We start from the raw sequence: 11,860 nt of genomic DNA, 5'->3' as shown, positions 1-11,860 counted from the left end.
CTGGAAGGGTAAGTGACTGGATTATGCCTGATTGGCAGAGAACTTCCATGAGTGCATACATATTTAATTTTTGTAGTTTGTGCAGATCAATGAATGTCCCCTCCCCCAAATGTCCAATTGCTTAAGTTACACCTGAATAAATACCATGAGACAGCAATGAGTAATCAATGGCCAAGTTTTATTAAATAGTGCAGTATTACAAAGACACCCTTTTTTCTTTATTATAAAATAACACAAATACTGTAACAGTAACAGTCAGACAATTCTAAAATGTATTAAGGATTTGTCTAAAACAAATATATAAAAAATGTCAGCTCTTAAAAGAAATCAACCTGCATTTATTCATATTCAAATAATTACACTTTTAAATAAAAAAATGTAGTTTCACTCAGCCAGCTGCAGGACTATAAGCAATCCAGACATGCTCTCTTTTTTTTTCCCCCAGGAGACACCCAGAATGGCTCCAGGCTCCCCTCTCTCCCTCCCTGGAGGTTTAATGAGTGAAAACAAAAACCTCTTTAAAAGCTTTTTTTTCAGTTCAAGGTGGGAAAATGTTTCAGAGGGCAAAGTGCTGCTCATGAAAGGCAGCACTGCACTGTAAAGAGTCAGATCAGAAATGCTTTTTTAGCACACACCCTACTCTGTGTGTGTGTGTGTGTGTGTGTGTGTGTGTATATATATACGTGTATGTCTGTGCGTGTGTGCGTGCGTGTGTGTGTGTGTGTGTGTGCGTGCAATGCTGTAAGCTGCTGCTCAGCTGAATTCTGCCCCGGTCCTGTGCTTGTAGTGGTACTGTCTCAGGTAGTCCTGCAGTGAGGGGGGTAGGGGCAGGGAGTCCACACCCTGGTAGGTAGTGCAGCTGTTGATCACGGCGCGACTCAGGTGCTGGAGTGAGAAGGGGAAGGTGCGTGGCAGGGGCAGGGAGAGCAGAGGCTCGAAGAAGAGGCAGGCAGCCGGGTCGCTGTAGTGCTGCAGCAACCCGGTCACGCTGGGATCCTGGTACACGCAGGGGTCCCGCCCGTCGAAGCTGAACCGCTGGCCGCTGTGCTCAATGCGCGCGTGCAGGGAGCGGCTGTAGCGCCGGAAGCTGACCGAGAACAGGAAGTCATCCTGCGCAGAGTCCCGTAGCAGGAAGGTCCCCTCCGGCTTGCCGTCCAGAAGCTCCTCTGCCTGGTAGCGGTCCAGCACGCCCCAGTAACAGGGACTGTTGTTGATCTGGAGCAGGTCGGGGACCAGGCTGCAGACAGCGTCCTCCGAGCGGCTTCCCAAGCCAGGGAATGTGCAGAGCGACACTGCGTCCTCATTCGAATCCTCCATCTCCCCACCCTGAACCCCCTGCTTGTTTCTCCGTAAACTCTGGGAGCTGATCTCTTCCCAGGAGATCAGAAGTGGTGTTGAGGTTGTCTGCTCCCCTTTGCTCGCATGCTCCCCTCCAGATGTAGGGTGTTGGGAGGAGTGCCTCTTGATGAGATGCCAGCAGTGGGCCAGCTCCGACTTGGGTGAGAAAGGGCACTTGTCCTGCATTAGCTCCGAGACGTGAATCTTGCGTTTGGACCAGAGCAGCTTGGAGAACGGGCGCGAGGCCCCGGTCTGGTGGTGGGTGCGGAGGGGGAAGCACTGGACCACGGCGTCCTGCAGCGTCTGTCTGAGAGAGCGCCCGGACAAGACTTTTCGAGAGGAGTCACAGTCCAAGTCACCGGCCGAGGAGGAGCTGTACTTCCTCTCTCTGCGCCTCTGTGGCCAGGAAGCGATTCTCCCTGACAGCTCTGCCCCCTCCCCCTCTGAGCAGCCAATCGGCGTGGTGGGCTCATTCCGGCCGCTCCTCGAGCGTTTCTTGCGGCTCCAGGTGTAGCTGTCCAGACTCCGGCTGCGGTTTGACTTGGGCCGCGCATCTGGGTTCCTGGCTTTCTTTTCAGACATCTCTTCACTGATGCAAGCAGGACTCACTGAGCCATAAACACACTCCAACCTGTATGAGGAACTGCCCGCCCAGCAGGGCAGAGACCACAGAACAAGGCTGGTTCACTGTGTTGACAATTTGGGGTCTGAGTCACGTGATAGAAAGTTGGACATCGACTTTAGGCTGGGAATGGTTTGTTTGCTCAAGAGTGTGCAGGGGATCGCTCTCAGAGGTGGCTCTGTACAATCATTCCAAGCTGTGTGTTGAAGTCAAGGATTTTCAATACAAAGTTTTCCTTTGTACTTCCGGAGGGAAAGAATAACACTGTATTCTTTATCTTGGTCAATCGATCCCACAGCGGTCTCCTTCAGGGGATGCTGGGAGTCACTTTAAGGGTTCTGCTTTTTTATTCTGTGCACAAAACAAGAGAGAATGGAAATTAGTTTGAGGTAATTTACTGGAATTCCCAGCCAGTCCCAAAGGAAGTGCACTTATCACTGGGAAGCCCTGGAACGTACAGTAGTTCATACAATGGGAGACCAGCACTACTGCATCACACTGCACTGCCTGCCAGTAACCAAAGCCATCAGAGTAAGTACAGGACACTTTTTTTTGGAAGCCAATAAAAAAAAAAAATGATTTGGAAGTTTACAATGCACTTTACATACCTTTTCACACCTGGGCGTGCTGGTAATCCTCTGCCTTTGACTTGGCTGTCATAATGATAGGCACCCATTGTTTACAGCTAATTGTCTGGGACAGGCCAGCCCTCGCTAATGGATACGATACTATACCTCCCCATACAGTCTCAATCATTACACTGCAGGAACTAGGTGACACATTTAGGCATTTAATGACATTAAGTTTCTATACATTTAACCTAATAATCGATGACGATACAGCTGGCAATTTTCTATTATGAGAAGTTACCATGTAATGCTGAGAATGTGATACTGTGATTACGCCTAAATCCTGTTGAATTATTTTTCAAATGACAGTCACTCGAGACGGCACGTTCTTGCACAGATGGCTTCAGTTCTTACTCAGGCTGTAGGTTTTAATGTGAATTTATTGCATTGCAAGGCATATTTTTCAGGCATTGCACAGCTGGATTACAATTGTAACAGTTTCATTCTAATGGTAAACTCACTCACCAATACAAATAACTTAAATATTATTATTATTATTATTATTATTATTATTATTATTATTAATAATAATAATAATAAATTGAATACTGTGTATATATGTTACAGTAAAAGTCTTAATATTGGCAAATCTTCAGATTTACTGTAAAGCAGTAAATGTCCGAAATAAACATGATAAGGCTTCGGACATTTACCGGTAAATCTCAATAATAACCGAGTGTCTTTACAAATAAGCTTTGGTAAATGTCCGAAAATCCATATACTTCTCCATAATTCCTGACATATATACTTGGTAAATGTTGACAGTTGCCGGCAAAACTTAAAATTTACCAGGACTTTTACCGTAACACGAATTATTTATATAACTTTAAATGATAAAAATGAAACATGAATGAATTCTAGCGTTAAAAAAAAAAACACAAAAAAACACGTATGTATGACAGAGAAAAAAATTACCGTAGGCCCATACATCACTAGAAAAACGATTCAATTAAGAATATACAGCAAGAAACGGTATGTACGCTACACACAAACAAAGCGCACAAGGGCCCCCGCACTCAAAAGGCATTTTTTTAGTGGTTGAATTAAATTAGCTTCCTAAAACTTTTTTTTTTCCTTCCCTCGTACTGTCTTTGTAAGGAGACTGGTATGAGGCGCTGTTTTATGTTTCGCTGGTGTCTCTTTTTCGAACTCCGCGACCACTTGTCCAAGTGGGTCTCTCAATATTGCAAAACAGTTACTGTCTTCATGGAAGGTTTTGGGGTACCCCAGTTCAGCAGTCTTTTGCAGTTATATTCTGTGTGCACGATTCAGCCTAGTTTATTAGGCAGAAGCTGTTAACAGGTGCTGCTGGGTACCAAAATAAACAAAAACAAATTAACATGCCTAGTATTTCTGATTGAAAAAAATCTGTGCAAGAAAAATTCTGTGAATTTCTGCAGAATCCAGGACGGACTGGCGATTAAACTTGTTAGCTTGTGATTAAAGTGTGCAATACTCATAAATGCTACATTCTGATGATAATACTGTTAAAAGTTGAACACTTGACTTGGTATGATTTATATTTATAAAAGTATTACATAAAAGGTCGGGGCCCACAATAAGGTCCTGCACCAGGGCCCGTCTATCTCCTCCTCCGCCACTGATTCGGAGACGAACGGATTTTGGGTGAGGATCCGATGAAACCAGATTCCTGCTGCTTTAATACCCGACAAGAACTCGGACCGGAGTCGAAAACAATTCCAAACATATGGAGCAGAGGCAAGTTACTAAATAATATCGTACTATAGTAGTCAAAAACTCGACTGTAAATAAATAACACTTAACATTTTGCAAATGCATGCATGCCAAACGGAATCTGAATTATAGTTTATTTATTTTTCTTTATCTGTGTTGTATTTTACTTATACAGGCTTATATAACCTTTACAAAAATAAAAACCATGTATTCCCTACCTTGTAAAGACGCACTGATCGTTGTTTGACTAAAAACGAAAGTTCATCAAGGAACCAAACCGTCTTGTCTTCTTTCGACTCCAATAACACTGCCATAGAGCGCAGGTACTCCACACTAGATATAAGCTACGAGAAGGGCCAGCCTCTTCACATTTCACACGGGGCAGTCGCTCGGGAGACCGCAGGGAGCAGCCCCTTTGCGGATTAACACTTTAGGTGCGGGAAGCTTTCTTCTGTCAAAGCAACGCAGTGTCTGCGTGGAAAGTTCTGCTAAAAGCAGTTTAACTGTACATTACACATAGTATTATTATAGACAGCCTCCTGCGCCCCTCTATACTCTGCAGGGCCGAGGTATGTCTGGTTTATTTCAGCCCGAGACGCTGTTGGTTACTTAGTTAAACAGGGAAGTGTTGAGAGATGCTTCAGGCACAGGTTAGGGGTTTGGGTTGGGGTAATAGGGCAACAGGAAGATTAACTCTTAGGATTTTTTTTTTTTTTTTATCCTGTCTGTCTGCCCAAACCGATTGTCTGGTTAACACACAAACAAGTTAGTCATTAAAAGTGCCAGCGCTATAAAGATGTGAATGTGAGTGAAGGAGATTTAGTGTGAAGAAGCTATGTCAAATTGAGGTTAATTAATTGAAAAGGGGGCTCACTTTTGTCTTGTATATATTTTACCTTTATGAGATTTTATTATTATTTTTTTTTTACTGTTTAAAATGCTGTTGCAATAACACGTGTCAATAAAACAAATTTAATTTTATAGGACAAGCTAAATGATAAAACGTGGAAGCAAAATTATAATTAAAATGGACGATTACATTTTTAATAATGTATTGATCAGCTGATCGATCCGTATATTATGCATAGTATCTGATATGATTGATCATCAGAACCCCCCCTCCCCCCTCCCCCCTCCCCCTACATTGCGCTATATCACTTATCAGAAAAAGAAAAAAAATCATCGAATACTGAACATCCGGGAAAGGGTTGCAATCAGAACAAATCCAATACCCCGCTGGAGCCCCATAACCGCCGATCGATAACAGAGTGATGTCATGTACACCGGGCGTATTTCAAATTGAGTTTAATTTTCTTATACACATCTTTCAGAGCCAGACATCCGAAACTCATAGTAATTATTTATTCATAAAGCGCCTGAATCATTAAAACCGCCTACATCTAAATGCCATGGTGCTCCAGTCTAAGATAGAGGACAATGAAAAAGAGAGAGACAAAAACAAAAAAAAAACATTAATCAGTTTTTAAAGATTGTGATAATGTGATGACATCTTCCTTCCTATGAAACAGGGAAGTTTAATATTTGATGAGACAGTAGATTACATATTCCAAAAAGTGCAATAACTTCTGATATTAGAGGGCAGGCAATTCATCGCCTCTCAGAGACTCTGTGCAGTAATCAGAAGCACTAAGCATCGAAACCACAATTCAGCGTTTCCGCACTGGAGTTTACTGTACCAGCCTAATGAATTAAGTGCCAGGGGAAGACATTTAGGACCCAGTCGCCTGAGCTTTTTAGCCTGCTTACTGTTTCCCACCTCATTTTCTATTGTTCTGGCCATGCAATGTGCTGGTTGCACACCGTATGGCCATACTATCCTGTATATGCCACCTATTTCATATTTCAGTAAGAGATGGCAGCTTTTTCATAAAAAAAAAAGATAAATGATATATTTTTAAACTAGTTTAAGTATTAGAACTATGCCTTCCCCATTAGCCCGAATGGCCCAAGAGGTTTCTGATTGTTTTATCTTATGATTATGGTTGAGTTTAGGATTCATTTATGAGAGGCAAATGTGATGATTTTAGGGCTAGAAAACAGTTTTAAAAATGATCCAGTTCCAGGTGTAACAGTAACAACTCACGAAAACTCAATGGTTCCTTTTTTGGGATTACGTGACGAACACGCAGGCCCTACACTGCGTAGCTTGATTCATACAGCCAGTAACGCATATTAAGGAATTTCCTGCTGACCTGCTTTCACATGAAGCACAGCACAGTACATACACCATGACCCATAATTAAACAGTCTCTGAATTAAACTAAACCTACCCATGAAAGAATGGCGGGGATGATGCGGGAACTCATCTCAAAGATTTAACTCTTGAGTATATGAAAACGTTTGGTTTATTATTATTATTATTTGTTTATTTAGCAGACGCCTTTATCCAAGGCGACTTACAGAGACTAGGGTGTGTGAACTATGCATCAGCTGAAGAGTCACTTACAATTACGTCTCACCCGAAAGACGGAGCACAAGGAGGTTAAGTGACTTGCTCAGGGTCACACAATGAGTCAGTGGCTGAGGTGGGATTTGAACCGGGGACCTCCTAGTTACAAGCCCCTTTCTTTAACCACTGGACCACACAGCCTCCAAAGTTTATCAAAGGCAATGTATGAAATAACAGTTTTACCGATATCAAACTCTATTTTGTTTAAAAAAAACTGACCTTAATATCTGTCTCGCTTGATTAATCGAGCTATCTGCCTGTTTGTCTACCTGTCTGTCTGTCAGCATCTTTTTTCCTGTCCGCCTGTCTGTCTGTCTATCCGCCTGTCTGTCTGTCTGTCTGTCTGTCTGTCCACCTGTCTGTCCATCCTCCTGTCTGTCTGTCCGTCTGTCCGTCTGTCTGTCTGTCTGTCCGCCTGTCTGTGTCAGTCATTCCGTCAGTCTGTAGCAGTTAATCAGAGGGTTTCAAAGCACTGAATCATGGCTTCATTGATCATGTACATAGTAGCCGTGGCTACGTTACCACAGGGAGATATGAAAGTAAAAGGTCTATTAAATAGAACTGCCTGGGCTAACAATATTATTTTGTTTTTTTATGACCCAGTCTCTTCCTAAGCACTGCACCCTTCTGATTTCAGGTTTCTCCCAGGTGTCTAGTTAAGAGTCTGGAGCAGACAGGAGTGGGCCTTTATCATCCATAACCACCACCCCCCCACACACACATCTCCCCCTGCTCTGAACACGTCTTCAGAGGTGAGTATAATGTCTGACTACATGGCTGTGTCCACTTACTGGTTCCTAATGTAGTGACCACACCCTCAGACTGATAATGCTATGAATCCATCCAGTTTACAGCAAGCTAACTGTTCAAGGCTGTGAAAAAGCTGTGGTCAAACCAGTTCTCAGTCTGTAACTCAGAGAGCAGGAATACACCTGCTCAGTTTCCAAAGCTAGAAGCAAAGTGTTAGCTTAATTTAGTCTCTTAAAACCACTTTTTAAAATGTTATTCTGAAAGGTAAGAGTACTCTATAGTAACTCTATAGTTAATATAAATGAAACTGGACCAGCTTTGCACCCTGGAATTAATTTGGGTTTCCTGGAACAGAGCATTAGGCTGCTGTTATTTTGATTGACCGGAGGTTTTGATGTCATTTGCTCAGCACTATAGCCCGCCTGGGGCCTGACCCTCTACATTAGGAGGCTGGGAGGTGAATTCCCAGCCCTGCCTCTGTCAGATCCCTCAATAGCCATTAAGAACAGACACCATATAGCTTTAATGCAGCTCAGTTAATGTAAATATAATACATGTTTCACATGCTCATATGCAGACCTGCATATCAGATTGCTTGCTTGGAATTCTAAAACAGTCTTGCAGATTCAGACTCTTTTTGCTGCTGAAATGCAAACAGTATATTACATATACACGTGTTTCCCTTTCATGCTTGAGAGCTGGTAGATGGAGCAGATGCATTGTGTTCTGTGAAGGAACAGCACCCACTCCACGCTGCGTGTAGATCAGTGGAGCAGGTTCAGGTTACCTCTAAAGACACACACAGACCAATGCATGAGCTATGTCTAAACCTTGTTATGGATGATCCTCCTCCACACGCACACAGCTAAATGGAGCTGATCTAGGTTATCCCTCAACTGAATTTAAACCTGAGATCTTTCTGCCAGTTTGTTTAAATAGGTTTGATGTTAATGTGTCAGCCTCTGGAAACGACAGCAGACAGACTGATGAGATTAGCTGTGCACTGAGTGGGCCAGGGAGGGACAGTGGAAGCACAGCAGTCTGCCTGAAGCGGATATCAGCCCAGTCCAATCACATTACTGAAATACTGCCTGCCGAGCACGGTATGTCTTCCAGTCTATGCCTTAATGCATCTTAAGAACACAAGTGCCTTCTGTGATCAATAGCTCACAACAGTAAACATGCAGCCACTGATTCAATAACTGCAAAAGGGCTAGAGACAGGTCTGGCTGGATTTCATTAGCAGTTCTAGAGTCTGAAACCTTGTCTCACCTGCAGGGGTCGTAATCACACTGCCCGTTGCACATGGAGAATCTGTCCTAATGGAGACTAGGCATAGGTATTTGTGTTCACTGAGATGTCCTACCTGCCCAATGGACACACTCATGCAACTATTCCAGACAAGGCTTTAGCCTTGCATTCATGTTTCAGAATTTTAAGTTGGACGCTTCCCTTGTGTAGCCTGTGCATTGGGATGTTGGAATAGCCTGGTCAATAAATCAGATGAGAATGAGAAATAGAACTCTAATCTTGAGTGACAGCAACATAAAAGAAGAAAGAACACAATCCTGAATTCCAAACGGATCTATACGAAACATGAAACATGCCGATGACAATCAACCCCCCCCCCCCTAACAGCCCCCAACCTTTAAAATCCCCTCATTCTTCTAGAACACATCAATAAAAAGATGCTCCCTCCCACAGTCCGGGCTAATTGAGTCACTTTAGTTTGATCATCAGCTAGCCTGATTTAAACTGGCAGCATGTTTGAACTGCTCTTGTAACTGCGTTCAAATGGAAGTGGGCTGCACCTCTCAGTGTACCCAGTCAGATCTGCAGTCCTGTTGAGTAGGGTTAGCATCTGTTTGTAGAGATCTTGACTGGACAGGACTGCTGACAACAGCTCGCTGTCAGCAATGGTCTGCCTCCATGAAATAAAAAAAGACATATTTGTAATATATTGGAATTTATAGACAAGAGAGTAGGAACGTGCACATGTTCTATACAATATTATAGCAAGGGTCAAACTTCAATAACAAAGAAGGAGAGAGAACCTGGCCTTTTGTTTTTAAAAATCGTTTTTAGATATCTACAGTACAGTAATTAGTGGTCATTACTTTTGCCATTTTATAATCCATACGCATAAAAACAAGGCATTACTGATATAAAAACACTGTCCTTTGAGGCCCCAGGGAGTGCCTGAAGTGTTCTGGTATTTTGGGCAGCAGTGTGGAGTAGTGGTTAGGGCTCTGAACTCTTGACCGAAGGGTTGTGGGTTCAGTCCTAGGTGGGGGACACTGCTGCTGTACCCTTGAGCAAGGTACTTTACCTAGATTACTCCAGTCAAAAAAAAAAGTGTGGAGACACCAGATGGATATAACTGAGTGCGATCTCTCTATGAAATGCTTTTTTATTTTGTTGGTGTATCCATTTTTTCTAAAACAGCAAGTCTCGACGTAAGCTTTTTCTTAAACGCATCAATTTGTAGAATGGCCACAATTGTCCCTCGTAATTAGGGGGTAGTTTCTAATTATCCAGAATTTAATGTGTCAATTCCTTAATTATTCTTTAGATCCTTTTAGCTGGAGTGGCTACACAAACATCTGGATGTTTAGGATTGAATTGCAGGTTAGTCCTGTCGTTTTAATTCTCCCGTTAATTTCGCAGGGCTATAGCTATGAGATATATGTCTGTGCAGGCAACTTTAAACAGTAGACACACATAGTAAGACACTGCATTGTTTCAACTCTGCACTGTAGTGCCCCCTAGTGGTGAAAGATCCAAAACACCAAAATTAACATAAATGACAATATTGTATGAACCAATACACACTGCTGCAATCTAATGCACCATATCAGTACCACACAGTGTGCTGTGTATATCATTCACAGATCCACTGTGATACAATTGCTGGTAATGCTGCGATCTGCCATTGACTCTGCCAGCTAGGGCTTCTTCAGGGTAAATACGCTGACATTATAATGAGATTCCAATGGGGGTTAGGGCTCTGGACTCTTGACCGGAGGGTCGTGGGTTCAATCCCAGGTGGGGGACACTGCGGCTGTACCCGTGAGCAAGGTATTTTATCTAGATTGCTCCAGTAAAAACCCAACTGTATAAATGGGTAACTGTATGTAAAAATAATGTGTAAAAAATAATGTAATTGTATGTAAAAATAATGTGAAATCTTGTAACTAAGAAATAAATCATCATCATAATAATAATAATAATAATATTTGATAATGGGTGACCATATAAGCTTGTTGTTGCCCTTTCGTTGTAGTATTGCCCATCTGCCCACAGCACGGTGGTGATGAGCTGAAGCAGGGGCAGCAGGATGAGGGTCTGGGAGACTGACACACACAGGACTGTGTACGTCCTCAGAAGAGTTGTGAGATCAGCCAGCAGCTCAACACCTGCACACCGCTGCACGAGAGCCAGGAACTGTAGGGTTTTTTGATTGTACAACAGTTCAGCACCACAACCCCATGAAGAGGCCAAACGATCTTCAATACCAGTGCAGACGGACAGACAGACAGGCAGACAGACGGATGGCTGGGCAGTGACACTGCACTGGCAACCCAATGGTTCTGTAAAGGCAATGCTCACAGCATAAGTTTCATATTTGGACATGTCAACAGTATCACGTCCATTACAGTAACAGGGTATGCCCACCACATTGTGAAAACTTGCACTGAAACATTGATAACAGTTTTATTGGTTACACAATATATGCAAGGTCCTTCACTTTCTGTTTCTACCTATTTTATCTTAAAGTACAAGAATTGACTTTGGACTTTACTTGTTCACCGAGAATAAGCAGAAACCTGTCTAGCACACCTCTCACGAAGTCTTCAGAGCAGGGAGTTTCCTTGCTGCAGTTCGTCATGGTGGGACAGTAATATTTCCTGCTAGCGTCCTCGGGGCCAGGTTTTTAGCAGTTAAAACCATCCCCAGTACTGTAAACTGATTTCCAAACGAGTGACCTGAATGATCCTTGTGAACCAACCAGCCGGTTTCACGCTGAAACCAAGACGCATTCACGCTGAACTTTGAACCCGGTATCTCCCTCATTAATCCAGGTGTAAAACAAGACCTTTGACTCTGCTAACAAACTAAGGTGTGTAAAGGCATAAAGAGTACTTGTAAGCTATTAGCACATGTTGGGAATAGCAGCCCTATCAGTGCTCTCTGTACAGTATTGTATAATAAAAGAATATATTGCAATAAAATCCATTCCTGTTAGTACTGTATTGTTTATACTGTAGTCCAGAGCTTGAAGGCTTCTCTTTTAGAAATACTGCTGCATGCAGTAGCAGGAGCATGGCCCACATTGAGACAGAGTGAATGGAAGCA

At 42.9% G+C, this 11,860-nt stretch overlaps 1 protein-coding gene across 1 annotated transcript; it reads right to left on the bottom strand.

The window, feature by feature from the left end:
* Positions 1 to 157: 157 nt before the first annotated feature.
* On the bottom strand, positions 158 to 4,638 carry LOC117422193 (suppressor of cytokine signaling 4-like). The gene is made up of 2 exons (XM_034036905.3): positions 4,503 to 4,638; positions 158 to 2,311 (listed from the first exon to the last, which is right to left on the bottom strand). Exon 2 carries the CDS (start codon positions 1,918 to 1,920, stop codon positions 754 to 756), a length of 1,167 nt encoding a protein of 388 aa, XP_033892796.1. The 5' UTR covers positions 1,921 to 2,311; positions 4,503 to 4,638; the 3' UTR covers positions 158 to 753.
* Positions 4,639 to 11,860: the final 7,222 nt, after the last annotated feature.

Source organism: Acipenser ruthenus, chromosome 15, assembly GCF_902713425.1.
Source record: "Acipenser ruthenus chromosome 15, fAciRut3.2 maternal haplotype, whole genome shotgun sequence".
In the NCBI taxonomy this organism is placed as follows: Eukaryota; Metazoa; Chordata; class Actinopteri; order Acipenseriformes; family Acipenseridae; genus Acipenser; species Acipenser ruthenus.
This window is presented reverse-complemented; position numbering and strand designations above follow the sequence as displayed.